The 20,263-nt window shown below is 35.7% G+C and overlaps 3 protein-coding genes across 4 annotated transcripts; 2 read left to right on the top strand and 1 right to left on the bottom strand.

Annotated features, from left to right (window-relative positions):
- Positions 1 to 742: 742 nt before the first annotated feature.
- HCF208 (chaperone (DUF2930)) lies at positions 743 to 2,564 on the top strand. 2 transcript variants are annotated; one of them, XM_021960179.2, is made up of 6 exons: positions 744 to 985; positions 1,052 to 1,173; positions 1,283 to 1,354; positions 1,633 to 1,776; positions 1,975 to 2,128; positions 2,219 to 2,564. In XM_021960179.2, exons 1-6 carry the CDS (start codon positions 808 to 810, stop codon positions 2,419 to 2,421), a joined length of 873 nt encoding a protein of 290 aa, XP_021815871.1. In that variant the 5' UTR covers positions 744 to 807; the 3' UTR covers positions 2,422 to 2,564. The 2 variants fall into 2 exon arrangements, with proteins under 2 accessions (XP_088110772.1, XP_021815871.1); XM_088254646.1 differs by lacking the exon at positions 1,283 to 1,354 and having other exon boundaries at positions 743 to 985.
- A 3,798-nt stretch (positions 2,565 to 6,362) lies between these two features.
- Positions 6,363 to 7,265, top strand: LOC110758429 (uncharacterized). Its single transcript, XM_021960290.2, has one exon. It carries the CDS (start codon positions 6,463 to 6,465, stop codon positions 7,072 to 7,074), a length of 612 nt encoding a protein of 203 aa, XP_021815982.1. The 5' UTR covers positions 6,363 to 6,462; the 3' UTR covers positions 7,075 to 7,265.
- Positions 7,266 to 8,384: 1,119 nt separating this feature from the next.
- On the bottom strand, positions 8,385 to 16,132 carry ORP4C (OSBP(oxysterol binding protein)-related protein 4C). Its single transcript, XM_021960151.2, has 7 exons — positions 15,943 to 16,132; positions 14,465 to 14,626; positions 11,460 to 11,705; positions 11,169 to 11,265; positions 9,722 to 10,013; positions 9,292 to 9,394; positions 8,385 to 8,852 (listed from the first exon to the last, which is right to left on the bottom strand). The coding sequence occupies exons 1-7, from the start codon at positions 15,943 to 15,945 to the stop codon at positions 8,598 to 8,600; spliced, it is 1,158 nt and encodes a 385-aa protein (XP_021815843.1). The 5' UTR covers positions 15,946 to 16,132; the 3' UTR covers positions 8,385 to 8,597.
- Between the last annotated feature and the right edge of the window lie 4,131 nt (positions 16,133 to 20,263).

Raw genomic sequence — 20,263 nt, 5'->3', positions numbered from 1 at the left:
GGATACTACCATTTAAAGAGATTACGTTTCCTTAAAAAAGGGAGGAGAGAGAATTATTTTATTTTATTTTTATGAGAGAGAAAATAAAATTAATGATTGTTTATTTAAAACATTAAAACTATTTGTTTTGTTAGATTTAATCTCAACCATTAAAAGTGGAGTAATCTAATGGCCCAAAAATTGTGTCAAAACTTGTGTCAAAAATATGGTGCTACGGATCCGCCCCCATATATATATATATATATCATAGATTTGTTTATGTTTAAATCTATTAAAAGGATCGTACTATATTAACTCAATAAAAACTATAGACTCAATTAGAAGTCCGAAAATTAATATTTTGACCAGTACCTATCCATCTAATTCCTTTTAGAAGGATATGCCTTGCCTTCTAAATTTCTTAATAGTTGATAATTTTGAGGAGGAAAAATGTAGGATTTGGTGTGAAATTTTTTTGGCTTCATAACACATGCAACGTATAATTACACTTGGAAAAATTTTTACTTTGTAATTTTTGCAGTAAACAATAGCCGCACAACTCATAAATATATGATTACAACATGTGAGACATGAGATATGTAATGATAGAAATAAAGAGAAAGGTGTATGAAACATGGGATGGAATCGGCAATTTTTTTTCATGAGATGAAATCTCTAAATTTTTAGACTTGGGCCCAATCTCAACTTGGGTAACAACCAGCTAGGCCCGTGGACTTCAAAGTTACATTTTATCCCACTACCACCATTTCCCACTGTTTTCCCAGCTCCTCCCAAACCCCAGAAATTGGAAAAAAGAAGAACGAAAGTATGAGTAACACAAGCCTTGGTCTGTCCCTAAATCCGTTAATTCAGTTGAAAACCCCACCCAAATTTCGCGCCAGAAATTGCCGCACGAATTTCTCAGCAGTCTCAGCTCGTCTTGACAATTCCAAAAGCAGCTCAGCAGACCCACAACTCAATCTCTCCGTCCTCCGCTTCACACTAGGTATCTCTCTCTCTCTCTCTCTCTCTCAGATTGAGATTTTGAATGATGGGTTATTGGACGGTGCAGGAATACCTGGGCTTGACGAATCCTACTTACCCAGATGGATTGGATATGGGTTTGGTTCGCTTTTGATTTTGAACCATTTTGCTGGTTCCATTTCACCCGCCAGCACAACCCCAGCTCAGCTTGTAAGCGACCAAAACCATCTTCTACTGTGTTAACTTATATTTGCTTCACTTCTTGTTGGCTTTGTGTCAATTTTTGTGGGTTCGTTTGGTTTTCGGCTTTTTTGATTAGAGAACAGAGGCTTTGGGTCTATCTTTGGCTGCATTTTCCATAGCACTTCCCTATCTGGGAAGATTTCTCAAGGTAATTTTCAAGGCACTTAAAAAAAACTCCAATAGATTAATTAGATGTCAATAGCATCGGTTTTCAATGTAAAAAAAACTCATAAAAATGCAAAGTGCAGCTTAAAATCATAACCCCCATGAAGGTGAAGTTTGATTTGTAAGCCTCTTCTATGGTGCAAAAAATATAAACTACCAAGAACCCTTCACAGTCAATGACATTGATATTAGATAGGGTGGCAGGTATAAACTGTCTGCTCAGCATTTTGGTAAGCCTGATTATGTGGAATTATATTGCAGGGTGCTACTCCAATGGATCAAACTAGCATCCCACAAGGGTGTGAGCAAATATTTGTGATATCACAAAATGTCTCAGATACTCAGAAGGAGGACTTGGCTTGGGCTACGTACATCTTGTTGCGGAATACAAACACCATAGCCGTGGTACATATCAGGTTTTTATTAAATATTGGCACTAGACGCTAGTGATGAGAGTGAGAAGAAAAATCCATTTTAATTTGAATGACAATGCAACTTTTGTTTTGTTAGGTCAGAATCCAATTGAAAAAAAAGAAGTTATGTTCTTATAGTTTGGATATTTTGTTATAAGCTTTTCAAAAGTGGTTGTTGCTAATATTTCAGATAATATCAATTCGAAATGAATTATGCGTGCGCGGCTACTGGAACATACCAGATGATGTATCAAAAACCAATGTACTTGGTTGGTTTGAGAAACAGATTGAAAGCATTGGTCTTTCTGATTTGAAGGAAACCCTATACCTTTCTGAGATTGAAGGTAGCTATAACTTGATGTCTTCAGCTCTGTTTCTGAACATGATTGCCTTTACTTGGAATAGTATGAAATGTTTTATTGTCTCTGTTTCAGATTCTGGACTTTGGGAGATGCTACCACAGGGGACTCGTTCTCTCCTTGTACAACCAATTGTGCAAGTTCTGCCCTCAAGTGACAATGAGGTTCAAAAAAGTGAAGGATTTGTCTTGTTGGCTTCAAGCATGAGGTATGCATATAGTGATAAAGATAAAGCCTGGATCGGAGCTCTTGCAAACAAATTTAAAGGTAAGCGATAAAAGATAGAGCCTGTATAGGAGCTCTCACAAAAAACAAATAGAAAACTAAAAATAGAAGAAGAAGAAGAAACCCGGAGGTAAAAGCATATGTGCAGCTTTGTAAAGAATTGAACTTTTTATTATAAGGCAGCTTTTTTGGCTCAGTATGTTTATGCTGATGCATTTGAAATTTCGAAATAGGCATTAGTTTCGTAGATTGCCAATTGGCTCTCTTGGGATTCATATAAGATTAGCATGAGAACAAGTGCATAATTCTTCCCTGAAATGCTAACTACAGTAAAAGCATAAGCCATTTGAAGCAAATACTAAACTTTTATGAAGCAAATGTCTGGTAAAATGATCGTAAAAAGGCATATGAATTATGTGAATGTCTCCAATACAATAAGCAGATAAGAAGACATTTGCAGCTTCTAGATATAGGAATAGCAAATATTAGTCGGCCCATAGGAATATGGGCTTTGTTTGTGTTTTCTTCTATGTGTCTCGTTGTTTTTATGGGTTGGGTTTGTTTGGTCGTCTTTTGTTGCCTGTTACTTTTCCTTTGAGCCTTGAGGGCAAGTAAAAGGTTGCAGAAAAGCTAGCAATCTAAACTGAACTATAAGAAAATAAGTGATCAAAACTCCAACTTTGGCCAGCAACTGTTTTGCTTAACGAATCCAAACAACTTAGTTGGATCAGTTTTGTAAATACCACGAGGTGTCGCATCACCCAAAGGGTGGGATTACCCCGCTCAGGGTTCGGCTTGTCCTGGTCACAAAGTGCTTCCAACATTTATTTCTTCCTTTTATATTTGATATATTCTAATGGTTGGCAAATCATTAAATTCATAATTTATCAACGATTAACAGTCCCTCATGAATGCGCGGAGTCAACCTTACTTTCGGAGTGATCATTTATCACACTCAACCACTCAAGTCTCACCAATATGTTGCCCATACAATCACTCTAGGCTCCCACCATTTGACACTCAAATCATAATCAGTCACAATCTACAATGCAATTATTTTGACTATTTCAGAAAATTAATCACAGTGCAACCCTAGTTTAAAAAGAATTACTTGTTACATTATCCCAATTGGCAGTTGAACCAAATTTGAGTTAAAACTTTGATATCAAAGAAATTGTGCCACTTCAAAGATGGAAAGCAGAACATGACCTTATCAACATTAAGAAAAGGTTGGTTTGAAATTGAACTCTATCTTGGTTTCTGATGCAAGTCACTAATTATTTTATATTGTAAAACTCCCCTCACGCGTGGATCTCTTTTCATCAGTAAACACTACTACAATAATGTAAAAGTATAATACTAATTATACGACGTAACATCAAAAAATTGTCGTGGTGTTTTAAAGCACCACAGGTGTTCTATGACCATTGATCATGATAGTAGGGAGATACACTACAAAAAGTAACTTCTGTTGGGTTGATTTTGAGTGGCACGACGAATGTCAAGAAGGAACCGTTGTACATCTAAAATACGCTTTAAAAAAATGTCACTTAGTGTTTACTTTCTCTTCCCAAAATTTTACAATCCCCAAAAAAATCCGAGTTCCCGAAAGAATAGATGTTGGAGCATAAAATTTTGGAACCTCCAACAAGTAATCAATGTTGAGAAGCATGAGACCGTCTTCGCTTGCCATCAATGAGGGAAGAGGGAGGTACACACAAGAAAAAAAAACCTTTGACGCGTAAGTCAGTAGGAGTATAAGAAGATTGAAGTAGAGTTTAGAATAACATTGACCCTTTTTTCCCTCTGTGTTGATGGATTAATTGGCCTTTTATAGAAATTCGAGTCTTAGGCTTTAAGTTCCATGTTCAATGATTTTCATTATGATCCACAATTACTCCATCATGGGCATAGTAGTGAGGGATCATGTAGGCTCTGCCATGTGGCTTGAATGATGCTAGCCTTTGTTCATTGGCATAGAAAATGTTTGTCTTGGTAGGTCTTCGTTATCAAGTCCCATAAATGCCATGATTTCATTTATGTGTGTTCATGAATAGAAAATTGGAAAAACATGTTTTTTAAAAATAAATTATGGCTCCACTTCCCAAGTTTAGAGTGCCAGTGGAATAATTTCTTGAGGAGTAATTCTTGCTCTCACACCAAGGCCTATAAACTATGTTGCACCGATACTCCTAATTGGAGGGGTATGCTCATATATGATACTCCGATAATCGTACATGATATGCATATAGGCTATAAATCTGTACTTATGATCTGCAATTACTCTTTACCATGACATAGAATGTTGTTTATTAGTATTCCCAGAAGTTTAATTGGTTAGAGCTAAACCCTATGGTTGACCTGAATACCATCCCCAATTTGTTTTCTTGCAGCAAAATTGGTTTGGTTCTCATCTCAAATGTTACTACACGCACACATACAGAGCTCGACTTTTGGGTGAGCTCAATGAAAAGCTGTGGACATGTTGGTCCAAATTATAAATAAATTTAAAAAATAAATAAATAAACTGCTTTTAATACTAATAAAAACATTATTTCCCAATAATTGTGTTAATTTGGAACCTTTGGGTTTAGTGGCAAGTCCTTCTCTTCAACATTAAGAAATATGTTTATGGATAATCCAATCTCTTTATGTGTAGTGCTAGTTATTTTTAAAGCTCCAATTGGACATGACAGCCCCACCAACTTTTGAAGTAAACGATGCTTGTTTGATTAATTAGAGGAAAAATCATGTTAATCTTTAATTATGTGACATCAAATGAGAGTGTGTAACACGTCACATTATGCAGATATAGAATCAAATGGGGGTCCCTCTAAATTCTAAATTCTAAATTCCTAATCAAGGCAAATGCTCCACTATAATTGTATACAATTTCTCTCTCTCTCTCTCCTCCATGGTCAATGGGAAGCTTTAGGCTGCCAATGCCCGTGCCCCACGGCTACGGATTAAGATGGTAACTTTCCAAAGGAAGTCACATGAGTCATCAGAAAAAGGCAAATCTTCATGAACCTTTCAATGACCCAACCAAAACTTACATGGAATACTATGTGAGTGATTTCCATTTGGTTGACTGGGTCAACAACTCAGTCAATGGATTTACCACTTATAATCATGAATTACAAAAGTTAAAACTCACACACACATGGAATTATCCCAAGAATGAGGTCCATAAATGTGCAAATCTGTGGATCAGATTGAAGTCTTTTAGTTTGACTCGAATGATGTTTAGGTTGTGAGTGCGTAGCGTATTTGATTGTCCTGAAGAAGTCATATTTATTGATTTCAAAATTGAAAACTTTTTATATCAAACTTAAGAGGTTTTTGTGAAACTGTTCGTAAATTTTCAATGTTAAAAGATCAAGCCGAAGTCTTTGAGTTTGAATCAAAGGGATTTTGGTTGTGAAATCAAAGTTTATTTGATTGCCGTTAAGAGTTTTCAATTTCAAAACTGAAAATCTTCAAGGAAACCCAAAATTCCTTCTGATTTGGTCAGTAAATTTACCAATTTTCTTGACTGTTAAAAGATCAAACTGAAGTCTTTGAGTTTGACTCAAAGGGATTTCAGTTGCGAAGTTGAAGTTTATTTGACTACCGTGAAGAATTTTCAATTTCAAAATTGAAAATCTTCAAGGAAACCCAAAATTCCATCCAATTTGGTCAGTAAATTTACCAATTTTCTTGACTGTTAGGAGGGTATGTATGTGTAAGCTAGCATAGTAGCATTTGCACCAGTAAAATGAAATATGGTCCATAACTCACGGTAGGGGCTGGTTGCCCCTTCCTCACGGTTGGGTTTAAATCAATGTGGATGACTTAAAATAATATAATTTCCCCATCCAATTGAAACATTCCACTGTGCAAGATTATAATACAATTCGTACACCCCCCCCACTAGATTTTTTCAATAAAATTCAATTTGTAGTTGGGCTGCTAAAAGCTGTAAATTTAAAGCCAAAAAACAACCCAAAGTCTTCCCTTCTTTAAATCCCCATTAGTCATATATATATCCAATTATATTATCCCTCTCAAGCAAGGTCACTCTCTTTCTTCTCTGCATCTCTAAACACAAAAAGATGGGTGCTTGCTTTTCTTGCAAACCAAAACCTGCACTTCAAAATGTGAGAGTGGTTCATCTAAATGGCTATGTGGAGGACTTTGAGCATGCAATTTCTGTAGGTCAAGTCACAGGGAAGCCCACAAAGCACTTTGTCTGCACCCCAGCTCAGCTTCTCTCTACTGGGTCCAAGCCCTTAAAGCAGGACACTCTGCTTCAACCAGGGCAGGTCTATTTTCTGCTTCCATACTCAGCATTGCAGAGTGATGTTTCTCCTTTGGACTGGGCCTCCATATCCAGAAAGCTCACTGCAGCAGCAGCAAAAAGCAGGAGGTCTTCATGTGAGGCTAACAATAATTCTTCTCATTCTTCTCCTTTGGCTCCTTCTAGTCCTTTGATGATGGGCCAGTTTTGCTCAAGCCCTGTGTGGAGCTCTTCATCTTCACCAGGTAGAAGTCCTAGCAGGTTTTCTATGGAGCAGGAGAACATGGGCTCTCTGATGGATTATGGCTCTCAAAGGTCTTGTAGAGCTAGGTCATGGAAGCCACTTTTGGATACAATTACCGAGAAATCATTTAACAGGAGGACTGAATCAGATTTACAAGAGATGCATGTGGAGGCTGTGAAATAGATTGGGTTTGAATTTGATCAGGTACAGTAGTATATGTTGTAGTGGAAAGAGAGAGAAAGAGAAAAAAAAAAAAAAAAAACAGAAAACTCCATGCTTGGTTTTTTTGTGGTGGATATTGCTAGAGGATATTGGGATGGATGTAATGGGGATTTTCTTGTGGGAAAATGAAATGGAAAACTCTGTTGATTTTAGTTTTTCTGGTTTGGAAATATCAGCAGATGATGGCAACTGAAGATCATCAGATATTGATCTTCTTTTTTCCCACTTTGAATCTTTCAATTCTATTATTACATTGTGAGCTGACATCTAACTTTGAAGTGAAGCAAATGAATTTCTGGTCATTCTTTTCTCTCTCCTCCTTTGTTTTTGTTTTGGTTTTGGTTTCGTTCTTGCCCAAGAGTGATATAAGAAACATCTCAACTTGAGATATCAATGATTCTTCTGACAATTCTCTCATCAGAAATTTTCCTTTGAATTTGCAAGTTTTCATTTGGTTTGTTGGAGAAGATAAGTTACAAATCACAGTATAAAAAAAAAAAAACCTACAACTTTTGCAGTGCTAATTTTATTTAGTTGGATCCAAAAGGAAAATTCCAGAATTGAATCCACCTTATGCTGCTATGCATGTCTCATATTTGGTTCAGTCCTTAGATCATTGTTCTACTGTGGATCCCATTAGAGCATCTCCAAGGGAGATGTCAAATACCAAACATCAAATTTAAATTTGATGGCTGATGTGTCAATTTGACATCTTACACAGCTTTACACTCCACCCGATATGTCAAATTAAATTATTATTTTATTACATTTTAGTGTTGATTTATTTTTAATTAAAAAGAAAAGAAAATAAAAAATAATAAAATATTCATTTGACATCTTGCTTTTGGGATGTCAAAAATAACATATCAACCTCCAGCCTTCATTCCACATAAGCTTTAACACATCGGTTGGAGTCATGTGAGATGTTATTTCTAGCCGTTAAATGTCTATGTGGCACTTTTGACACATCGGTTGGAGATGCTCTTAGGTCCCTACCAATAAATTAAAACATTTTAAGATTGGCAAGTTGAATGTGACAACTTTTTAAAAGGTCTGCATTTTCTTTAAAATGGCACCGAAGTTTGGAAACTCATTTAATTCTCTTCGTGGAAGCAGGAGAAGAACTTGGATGTGTAACGGGGATGCTATTGTGGTGGTATCCCAAGCCTATCACGCATTGTCAGAAAAATAAAATGCATGACAATAAGTGATTGGCTTGGGATTGCGCTATCCTTAATATAGGTAAGTTTTTTTTTTTGGTGGAAGCAGGAGACAGAATAAATGGTTGTGTTTATTCTGGACTTTCAACTAGTATCATAACTGCAGCCACCGCAAAGTTTAAGACATTTTTTTTCAACAAAAGCAGTTTGGTGGATTTCTTCATCTAATTGTATTTGGAAACTCTGAATTCTCAACCAAGACACAAGAACATTACCATTACTGGTAGGTTGGTCTAGCTACTAACATAAGAAGATGCAAATTAATTATAAGGGTACAGATATAGGAGCTGGAGGGACCCACTTTTGAATAGGTGAGCAATCCCACCCACCTTCTTTGCTATGTGTCACCGTAAAATGGTTAGGAACCCAAGTTTCCCCTCTTGATTCTCTTTCTCTCAAGAGCTCCCTCTGTTTTTCCTCAACAGCTTTCTTCGCTTCTCTTGCTTTGCTCCAGTCTTTCCCAAGAATAGCTTGGCTCAGAATGCCCCAAATTAAAGCTGATTCACTTGGCCACACTCCCTAATTCAAATTAAATAAATTACATCATAGGTAATTGATAACATAAACACAGAAAAGTAATTGCATTGATTTTTGTTTTACTTTTTAATTTTTTTTACAAGAGGGGGTGAATCTCCTTTCACTTTTTTTTCCTATGTGGAAAGTACTTTCTCTAAATTAAGTTCAATGAATTCTTTACATAATTTTTGTATAATTGCATATAATCCATTCATAAGTATGAGAAACTTCAAGATCCCAAGAAGCAAGGGGAAGCATGAAGAATGGTGATAGAAGAACAAAAAAGGAAAAGAATTCTCCAAATAAATTGCAAAGACTTTATATGCATGAGGAGAAACCAATGTGCAGTTTGCATTTAAAGAAGAAATTAGTGTCTGTAGGACATATTGACTTAATGCAAAGCAAGTTAAAGGATTTGGAGATCGAGGTAGATATTAGTTACCTTTGGATCCGTTACAATCGGAGCTTTCAGTCCTGAAATGGCTTCTTTCGCATTGTATATAACTGTTTCTTTCCCGCTACTGACGTCCTTCATTTTGACAGTTCTGCAATCAAATACAGGATGCAGCATTATAACAAGACAGATATGGATGTGTTAAACGTCAACAGAATTTTTCAAGGCTAAACATGAATATGGTCAGGAGAAAAGTTGTTAGATAATATGAGAGAACCATTTTACTTGTTATTTGTTAAAGATTGTTAAGAAACCTTGTCCCTGTAGCATCAAGGTGTAACTTGTAAGTAATCAACGGTTTCCTTTTTTCTTTTTGTTGCTTTTTCAAATGTATGAAATCAAACCACTGTTAATCTTTATGCACATAGCAGCAGTTTAAAGAAGAAGAAGATAATCCTTTCATGGACCCTTGAATTACCTATCCCACTGACCATCTATCTCATAAAGAAGCTCGAACGACGTTGAGTCAAAGATCTTTCCCTTAACTGTTCTATGATTTCCCCTAAGCCCAAAAAATGAGCTGCTTCCATAATATAACTCAGCTTCAAGGCCAGTCTCATGACACCGGATTCTATTTTCACCAACCCAATCAACCCAAGGTATTGGCAAGAATTTGATCAAGAGTTTTGGGGAGTTGATTTCATATGTTTCTCCATGATTCAGGAGCTTCAGTTGCCTTTTTCCATGCACCTCAGTTTCCACTGAAGTACCTGCAGCATGGTTCTTGATAAGAAATATGGCATTTAAACCCAATAGAAGATTTAAAGAGAGGAACTTAAAGTGTGTAAAAGTTATGACAAGAATGAAATCTTCGATATTGTTGGTGAGTTTGAAGTTCTTAACTAGTGAATATATACACAGCCTGAAACATTAAAGTAAATGATTTTTGAGCTTCCAATGAGTATTAAAGTAAAGGATTAGAGTGACTTGAAAACATACAGACAACCTGATATAATAGTAATATATAAAGGCTAATAACATGTTGAGGGCCAAAGATAAAAGGAACCTTTCGGATTGATAGTGCGGTTAATCTTACTGTTAGAAACTGAAATCACATCCTCTACTCTGGTTTTCACACTGAAATTTTGTTGTTTTGAGGTATTGTACCTAAGAATAGTTTTCAGATCAAATCAATTACCACTTTCATCTGAACTGTACAGTCAAGATAAGCGAAGCACATTTTCAAAGGAGTATCAGAAAGGAAAAGGAAGATATACGAACATCAAAAGCAGCAGCAGCATTGAAACTGTCTCTAAACAGTCAGTATTAACTAAGAACTTCGGTAAAAATAAGTAAATTTTTTTTTTTCTAAGAACTCGGTAAGGAGTACAGGTTCCTTGTAAGAGGTCTACTTCATCTAAGTCTTCGAATTCTTTTTATCTGGCTCTGGCAGATAACTACTATCTTAACCATCAGTCAGAATTGGTAGATAATCCAAAACTAATGAAATAGCAAAGCAAACGCTTATGTAGATTGGATGGCAGATTAGAGTCAAAAGGTAAAAATTTCTTAGATATGACAAAATTTCAGGTGTTTGAAGGATCTTTGACTTTCATTTTCCGACAAAGATCGCAAAAACAAGACTAGAGACAGAGAGGAAAGACTTGATGCATATGATTGGTGACTGTGCTATTTTTTTTCAAATAGAAACAAACAAGTAAACAATCTGGATGATTGTGAGTAATAGCTATTTTTTTCTTTTTTTCGCAGTACAAACAAATTAACAAAAGTTCAAGCTTTACAATTTTTTTTATAGTGACATTTTACATTTGGTTTGCTAAATATGTAACGGCTATGGTAACCAGCAAACCAGTATTTATTCTACTAGATTAATCATTATTATGAAAAGTAAGAAGTAGAGGTACCATAGAATTGGGGAGTAGGATGTTGACACCATATCATTTCAAGGTTTTCTTTTTCATCAGTTGCATGAAGGGCAGTAACTGGTGGGTGATGTGAAACCTGCAAGTATGCAACCCAAAAAGCAACCACATTAGGCAACGTATGCATAAAAGATCCACCAACTCGCCACTCGTCAGGTAATAGCGAGATCATGTTCAAGTTTGGCCAGCATGGCAGCATAAATTGGAGGCTAAGATAATCATAAGGCAACCATTTACGAGCAAAGGTTCAGCAGAAAACAGAAATACAAGTACCTGCTCAAGTAGAACATTGAGATTCCCCCTTGAAACATGATGAGTTTCTCCAAGAATGGGGTTGTAAGGAGCAATTCCGAAGATCATAGGACGCAAAATAGAAATGCTCCATGATACGACGGCTGTGAACCTATCTTGGGGACTTTCCCCTTTGTTGCACCTCCCTAACAGATCATTACCAATGCAATACACCGATTCACCGAAACACTGGAGGTGTGACTTTGGTATGTTAAAAAGAGGTGACAGCTGAACTTGCAAAACAAGTAACAAGATCAATTACCATTGACCACCAAATACAATCAAGAATACACTACTGTGTGATATTTAGTTTTTCAACAGAACTGCAAGAAGATTCACAAATGCAAATATGTTATTCTTTGTAAATTGTATGTAAGCACATGCAAGATTGAAGAGAATGGTATGCATATATAGTTTTTTATGTCAAGGTTGTTTTGTTCCATACAGCAAAGAGAACATAAAATTGGTTTAGGACTTTCCAAAGTTGTGTTTCTTTACTTGGATCTCCTCAACGCTGCTCCTAGGAATTTATTAAGGCCCTTGATTGGAGAAATTATTGTATGTATTTGATACACCACGTGGCTCGTTTCGAATTGCTTCAAAGCAATTCAAATTGAAGATGATCCTAAATTAGTTGTTGTAAATGTTACAGGAATTCCAATGTTAGATGGTGATTGAAAACAATTGTCAACAATATTCCGTTTATAATTGCATATGTGCAGCATGCTGAATTCGAACGTGTACTGGGAAGCATATCAATGTTTTTAAGGTAATTTTATTTTAGAGACGAATTTCTCATAAAAATTTATAGAAAAGTTGAAAACTCATCCTGGGAGTTTCATTGTAGAAAATAAAAATAAAAATAAAACTTCTTTTTGAAAAATTATTCTGGTCCACACGGAAATTTTTTTAATTGGGACTACCTTTTGTATTAATGTATTAATTTTCACATGTAAAATCTCATAAAAAGCATTTGTATAAGTGATCCAGTTGCAGAAACCCTTTTGGGCCTGTTTCTGTAAAAAGCACTTCCACTGATAAACCTTTTTTTGGGAAGTACTTCTATTAGAAGAACGTCGGAATTTTTATTAAAAAGGCTTTTTATCACAAAACGTCCCTGACGTTTGCGAAACTATCAGATTGCATCCTTAAAGTTTTTTTGTATCACTCATGGTCCCTAACGTTAATATAGGTGCTCTTAAATAGTCCCCCTGTCAAAAAAACTGTTAAATCTAGGGATATAATCGTCAAATCAATCCAAAATTATAAATATATATATATATATGTATATATTTGTTTTTCCTTCCATTTTCTCTTTCATTTTTCTTCTTCTTTCTCTCCGCCAGATTCCTTATCTCTTCTCTCTCTATTTCTCTTTTTTTCCCCTATCCTCTATCACTCTCTCCTTTTTCTTCTTTCCTAGCAGCGGTCAACTATTACAAAATGCTATCTAAGAAAATCAATGGTTGCTTCAATGATGCATTCAGAATATCAAAACACAAATGCAGTACTTATTCCACCCAGACCAAGAAATATTTTATACAGATTTTCAAAACCCATCAATCATTTAAATCGGGGTTAACAACCCATTATATTTTAACATTGAAACGCAAAAAAATTCAAGAAATGCATGAAAAAGGTGTTCACAATATGAATCCTTTCGACTTGTGTGAATATTTTCAGCAAGCTCTCCTCCTCTTTCTCGGATACTTTGCAAAGAAAATTGCAGAAACTCAGCACCCTCTCTTGCACTGAGTGGAGCTCCGAGAAGGCAGACCAAAGAGCGAATGAGAGAGACAGGTTTTCAAAACCTTTGTGATGGCCTGAGAAGACAAAGTTTGAGAGACAAGAAATGAGAGGAAGAGAGGGGCTGCACTGTAGAAGACAGAGTGCTTGCGAGTCAGAGGAAAAAGGGGCAGTTTTGGAAGAAATGGTTAAACCCCATTTATGCAGAATGGGCTTGCACTGGGGATTTTTTGAGAAAAAGGAGATGGATGCATTCATTATTCATGCCAAAAAGCGGGAGAGAGAGAGAGAAGAGTGAACTCTGGGAGAGAGAAGAAAGAAGAAGAATAGATATCTGGCGGAGAGAAAGAAGAAGAAGAAAGAAAGAGAGAGGAAGGAAATAAAATATATATTTTTTACAATTTTTGATTGATTTGACGATTATATCCTTGGATTTAACTGTTTTTTTGACAGATGGACTATTTAAGAGCACTCATATTAACGTTAGGGACCATGAGTGATACAAAAAAACTTTAAGGATGCAATCTGATAGTTTCGTAAACGTCAAGGATGTTTTGTGATAAAAAGCCTATTAAAAATATGATTCCTGAAAAAGCACAGACTAGGTGCTTCTTTAAACAGCGCTTTTGTGGTGCAGAAGCACCGATAAGACTCTCCGCCAAACACTACCAAAAGCGATGCGCTTTTAACCATTTCGGATGCACTCCCAAACACAACTGAGTACAGTAGCAGTTAGAAATTGTAATTTGTAACCATGTAAATAAGTAGGACCAGACTGGACGATAAAAACAAAAGCTTTGTGTACGGCCGGCTCATGCATGATAGTCCATTTTGTCTTTTTATGTAATGACCACAGATATTCATAAAAAACCAGGTGTGAACATATAAAAGTATGGAAATAAAAGAAAAAGAAAATGAAAGAAACTCCTAAAAATGTGAAAGTGTGGAGTAATGCTACATACCATTCACTTTTTAACCACAATTTTTTCGAGTAATTATAGTATGGTATGATATTGAAGTAGGGCTACATTGTATAAAATTGAAGATATTATTCATGCCGTTTTATACAATGTGATCATATTTCAGTACCGTACAATAATTTTTTTATTTTTTTATAAAAATAGGACCTACCACAGCAGTGGGTCCAGTGAGTCATATTTTTGATGAGGTTTGTAAAATGTAATTTGAGGATGCGACAGAAATGATAAAACCTAAAGTTATGAAAGAAGCACTAGACTTGCCTGGAAGCGAGAGAGATCTGATCCTGGCCGTACATTTTTAAACAGACTTAGGACGCGCTTAATTACATTAGGAGCTCTATAATCAACCTCCGAATCCCCGTCTAATGACAATGGCTTCGTCAAAAAAATAACTCTGGTCTTCTCCTCCTCATCTGTCGTGACCTGCACCGCACCGAATCATTCCCCAATATTTGGAATTATTCTCACAAATCCAACTTGAAAACCTCGAAAGGAACACTATAAAATTTATAATTAAATAAATTAAATTAAAAAAAATCAAAAGGGACCATTTTTGGCCCCAGACTTGAGATTCCTTGCCAAATGACAATTTTCCATTTCAAAAAAGACAGAATAAAATACTTTTTCAAGTTAAATGCAAAAGGATAATTCAAACTTATAGGAAAAAAATGTTTTTTTTCTTCCTATTTTGTATCATGTTTGACTGCAAAATTAATAAATAAATAAATAAATAAAGTTGCACTATGTCCTACGTTTGCAACAACTAGCACATAGTTGCGTGGGAAGTAAGTTTTTTTATTTTTTTTATTTTCCTATTAAAATATAGGGAATACCATTTTGTAATTTACCCGGAACTTTAATAGGAAGCGTAGCTTACTTGAAAAGGAAAAAAAAAAAAAAGAAGAAGCAAAAATCACATCAAATTAAAAAATAAGGATTGAATTGAAACTTAGCATTTGCTCCATTTAGAAACAGGGCATATTATAGAAGCTCTCTTCTTTTTTATTTATTTCTATTTAAACTATTCTAATCTGAGAGAAGGGATCCAACTCGGATGCAAGGGAACGAGCACACTGCTGTGCCGAGTGGCCTAACCCACATTTGCCAGCAGCTAGCTTAGCGTTGAAGAAATGGTCATTAAAAGAAAGAAAATAAGAAAATAAAAAGATGCCATGCCTGCCACCATCGCAAAGCAATTTCCATTTCTCTTTGCACACAAAACAATACAATATATATATATATATATATATATATATATATATATATATATATATATATATATATATAAAATTAACAAACGTTAGTAGAGGCTGGCCGAGGCTCCAATCAAACAGCCCAGCAGATATAATAATTAAATATTCAATAGCAGGTGCTGCTGCAAGCCTGCAAACAAAATAAAAACTGCTTTTTGTCTTCTGAATACCGCTTTTCCTGAGTGGGAAAACAGCTAAAGTTTTAGAAAACTGTTTTGAATACCATGGTTGATGAAGATGATGAAATAGATACTGTGACTTAGAATAAGTAAGAGGAAACAAAACCCATTAGCGGGTTTGATTTGATCTGCAAGAACTTCTCCCAATTGGGCACCCAGAAATATGAAATCAATCAAGAAATACATGCATATAAATACCAACTAGGAAATCATTCCAAAATAGATACATACCAATAAATACCATTTGAGCCACTGGCTCACTGTGTTACAGAGAGAAACAGAGAGAAACAGAGAGAGAGATACATACCATTTTAAATTTTGCAGAGGCAGAGATGGTGTGGAGAGAGAGAGGTGCTGGTTTTGTTTTGTAAAAGAATATGTAATGAAGAGAAATAGAGGAAGTGGCGGAAACTGAGAGATGGACTGTCGCAGGGAAAAATAAAGGGGTTTTTATAGGCGTTGATTTGTTTAAATTAATGATTTTTGTTAATGTAATTCAGGAAACTATGAGTAGACAAAAACAAACCTCAAATTGTTTTTCCTAATATTAGGATAAATTTAAATATATAAAAAACATTAATTTGTTATTATTTTCCCAATTAAAAGAAGAAGAAGAAGGAAAATAAAATAAAAAGAAGCCAATCACAATAAATAATGACGGTTAATAGTTGTTCGTTGGTCATTGGAAAGCTATCCAAACGGAAAGCGTAGCGTGTTCTGCTTTGTTTGTTCGGCTGCCGACGCATTTGTTTCATTTTCATCGCGCACAGCACACTGTTCATGAAAGGAAATGAAAAACTCTTGTTGCGACCAACGTTCCAAATTAACCCATGGCTTCTTGTTTTTGCGCCTCTCATAATATTCAAATAACACAACAACATACCAAGAAAAAAAAAGGGAACACCAAAGGGCTTGCTAGGCACTTACAATATATTTTTTTTATCCATTTTACTTTCTCTTCTTTTTCTTATACCTTAATTGGCGGTGAGCGTTGGTACTAAATTAAATGGCGTTAGATGAATTTAATGTTTAAGATGTGCGTAGTAGCTCACATTTATCTACTGTGATTAATGTTGTGGTAATGCTCACTCACAACAAATCAATGTCGCGGGCTCATTGGCCTATATGCTCCCATGTTATCTAGTATGAATTGTACATGTGTTAGGTGCACGCGATTATTTTGTGTAGGTTGGTTAATGGGATCATCATATAAAATGGCAATAAAATTACTAACAGTACATACCCCATTGGACCACGTTATTTATGGTAATACCATCTACTTCTAGTTGTATGACATAATGGCCTTATCAATGGTGCCTAGCTCAACTAGGGCATGTTATGAAATGTGTCATTTTACCTTCCAAGTACATGTTATTTGGTATTAGTGCCATTCCCATTCATGGACGGAAAACGACACCAACCTACCACCACCGGAGCTCTGTTGGAGGTTTTTCAAAATAAAGATGCAGACTATGGTCGGATATAGGCAAGGATTTCATATTTGATCACTCAAATAAAGCAACTGACCGGTCGTGACAGAACGACCAAATCGGTTTGTCGCCAAAAATGATTTTCACGTACCTTTTGAGTTTTGGGAGGTGTCTCTTGATCCCAAATTACTTTATTTCAGATACATTAATTTAAACTAAAAGACACATACTTACACAAAATATGTGTCAGAAAGTGGTACCTCTTGATAAAGATATGTAATCCAAGAGATACATGAATTCAAAAAAAACACACACACACTCCTCTATAAATAGAAGAGGATTCTTGAGCATCTTTGTCAATTGCAATTGTATTTGGGGTTTGTCTTTGGGTATGAAACTCATTGAAAAACAACACAGGCTATAGGTTGGGCTTCATTGCATTTCCCTTTTGCACACAAGTTGTGGGGGCAATTAAATTCTAAAAGATAGCGTAAAGTTACGTGCCTTGAAGCAATCTTTCATCCTCTCATTATCAATATTAATTCCTCATAACACTTACCAAGTATCAACAAAATAGCCAACAAGCTCCTCCCGTCGAAATGGAAGTCGATCTCCACAAAGAGAAGATCTAAGAGGTACATGATTCATTGGCGTCTCTCATCATCAATAATGAGATTTATCAGTCCACAATTGGTGAAGCCTCTTGGAAACCCTTTACTCACCAACGAGAAGTTGTAGACTGAAATAATTAATGTTTCATTTGTAAAGACTGAAGGCCAACTGACTGATACTCTTACCATGGTAGTCTTCATAGCAGAGTGTTTTACAGTTTATTTGGCAATTTGGGTATGCGAGATATCAACTTGAGAAGAAATGTAGGCGTGAATTGTGTGGTAATTAGGAAATTACATTCTTATGATGCATGATTGACTTGTTCTGCTTATTACGGATTAATTATCTTTTTTATTATGTACACACTGTAATCTTATGTTTACCTCCTCGAGGAGATGAATAACATACTTAAGTATCCAAATACCATTATTTGACCGGATTGCGCACAATGTTTTCGATAAAAGTATTAAAATGTTTGTGGTGATAATTAAATAACTAAATTATTTCCAGTTTGATTGATCTGAAATAACGTGATGTGTGGTAGACCCAAATGAAAAGAAGTAGTTGTTGTTGATTGTAAGGAACAACTCTTGCTAATTGCTTGGTATATGGAACATCAGCGTGTTAAGCTTTATCTTCAGGTATTTTTGTTCGACTGAAACCTATATTGGCTTGACGAAGAAAATAAAAAAAAAAGAAATGGAGAAATGGGAATTACATCCTTTAACTCGACAAAGTAGTTCCAATTGGGTCCTGCCATTCAATTTTGTCAATTTGTCCGTCAAAATGAGGGGTAAAAGCATCCCTTTGAGTTCTCCTTCGCTTGATAATCCCTCAATAAGAGAAATCCTCAAAATGAAGAAACCATAGGGTTCTGAGTATCCCAAATCACACCCTAAGGTAAAATGTCAGAGAGTTTGACAGACTCAAATTGCAGCCGTTGTTACTGCGAGTGTGGGTTGGAAATTAAACGCCGGACTTCATGGACGGATCTGAACCTGTCGAAATGGGCAGGAAATGGGCATAATGTTATATATCCTCTTCAAAAGCTTTTGATGGCATGGGCATTGTGTAGAAATGGGTAGGAAATGGGCAGGATATAGGAAGGAATTACTAGTGTAGAAACCTGGGCATAAGGAATTGCTAGTATGGACCGCACTGATGAAAACAAAACCAACTCATCCATTTTCAAACATGCATAATCACTTATTGTATTTAAGAGCACCACCACCCAACGAAAATCAGACTCTTCCATCACAATCAGCCAAAAGGACGAAAAACCCAAGTATCCCCAAAATGAAACCTTAACCCTTAATTGTACCCCCAATCAACCCCAAATTTCGAAGCTTACACACAAAAATTCTCACTCACTCAACACTGGCTTAGTCACTGCTGCAGCAAATTGAACTCCAATGTTTGACGGAAGGCTTGGTTCACTAGTATGGAAGATCGAAATCGCTTTCCCCCTCTCTCCTAGCCCCAAATTGGATTATGTTTCGCTCAAAACGATGAAAACTCATACCCCTCACAACAAGAGCACGTGCCATTCACACAGTCAAACTCGACGGATTCTGTTACGACAGGACCCAATTGGAACTACTTGTCAGAGTTAAAGGATGTAATTGCCTTAAAAAAAAATACTTCACGGACCCAATTGCAACTCGAGGCAAAGTTCAGGGACGTCTACAGTTAAAAACCCTTCATTAAACTTGAAAATTAAAGTTTTCTAGACATCAAAAAGCTTCGTTATAAGTCAACATATATAAGAAAATGAGATACATTAGAGAAACGTTAAAAGTCTTAAAGGGGATGATAAAGTTGCAAATAATTGGTCAAATATAGAGGTGCCGCTTAATCAAATCTTATAAATTACAATCAGTATTTTATAATTAAAAGTTAGAGTAAATAAGAATGAAAACCTAAAGTTTGATGATAAGGGGAAAAAAATCTTGACTTGTAGACTAGTGGTCTTAGGTTTGAACCCCCACATGACACTTTTGACAATGTGTATGTAAACTCCCTCCCTCTCTTCATTTTTGGCAACAACAAAAAACCAAAAAACAAAAGTCTAGAACTTTCTAAAAAGTTATTTATTTATTTTGTATTATAAGCCATTTTCGCAGTTTGCTTTCACTGGAATAATCGCTTTGACAGCCGTAAAAGGCAAAGGGAACATCCAAACAAGTCAACAATTGATCTCCAAGTTCCAACCACAATGGTCGAAGCTGGCCCTAAAGTTTTTGCTGCATGAGACAAACTATTAAAATGTAATGTGAACAGAGTGCGTATTGGCATAAACAAAAAAATAAAAGTTTCTTTTGAATTGTGTAGATTTTGAACAATTTTTTTCTGTTCTTCGTTGTAAATTTGGATGCCCCAAGACACCAAATGTGGAGGCTATTGAATTGACTGAATGTAAAGTGAAGATTACTGTAGGAGACCTGGAGAGTGAAGTACGGAAAAAATGGCACTTTGTTGTAAATATGGATGGCCGGCAACACCAAATGTGGAGGCTATTTGGACTTTCCCTTCATCTAATTGGATCTTTCACTCTCATATTTCGTTGTGCTCTCGCATTCTGTCTAT

Source organism: Prunus avium, chromosome 1 (assembly GCF_965620075.1).
Source record: "Prunus avium chromosome 1, drPruAviu1.hap1.1, whole genome shotgun sequence".
Classification (NCBI taxonomy): domain Eukaryota; kingdom Viridiplantae; phylum Streptophyta; class Magnoliopsida; order Rosales; family Rosaceae; genus Prunus; species Prunus avium.
This window is presented reverse-complemented; position numbering and strand designations above follow the sequence as displayed.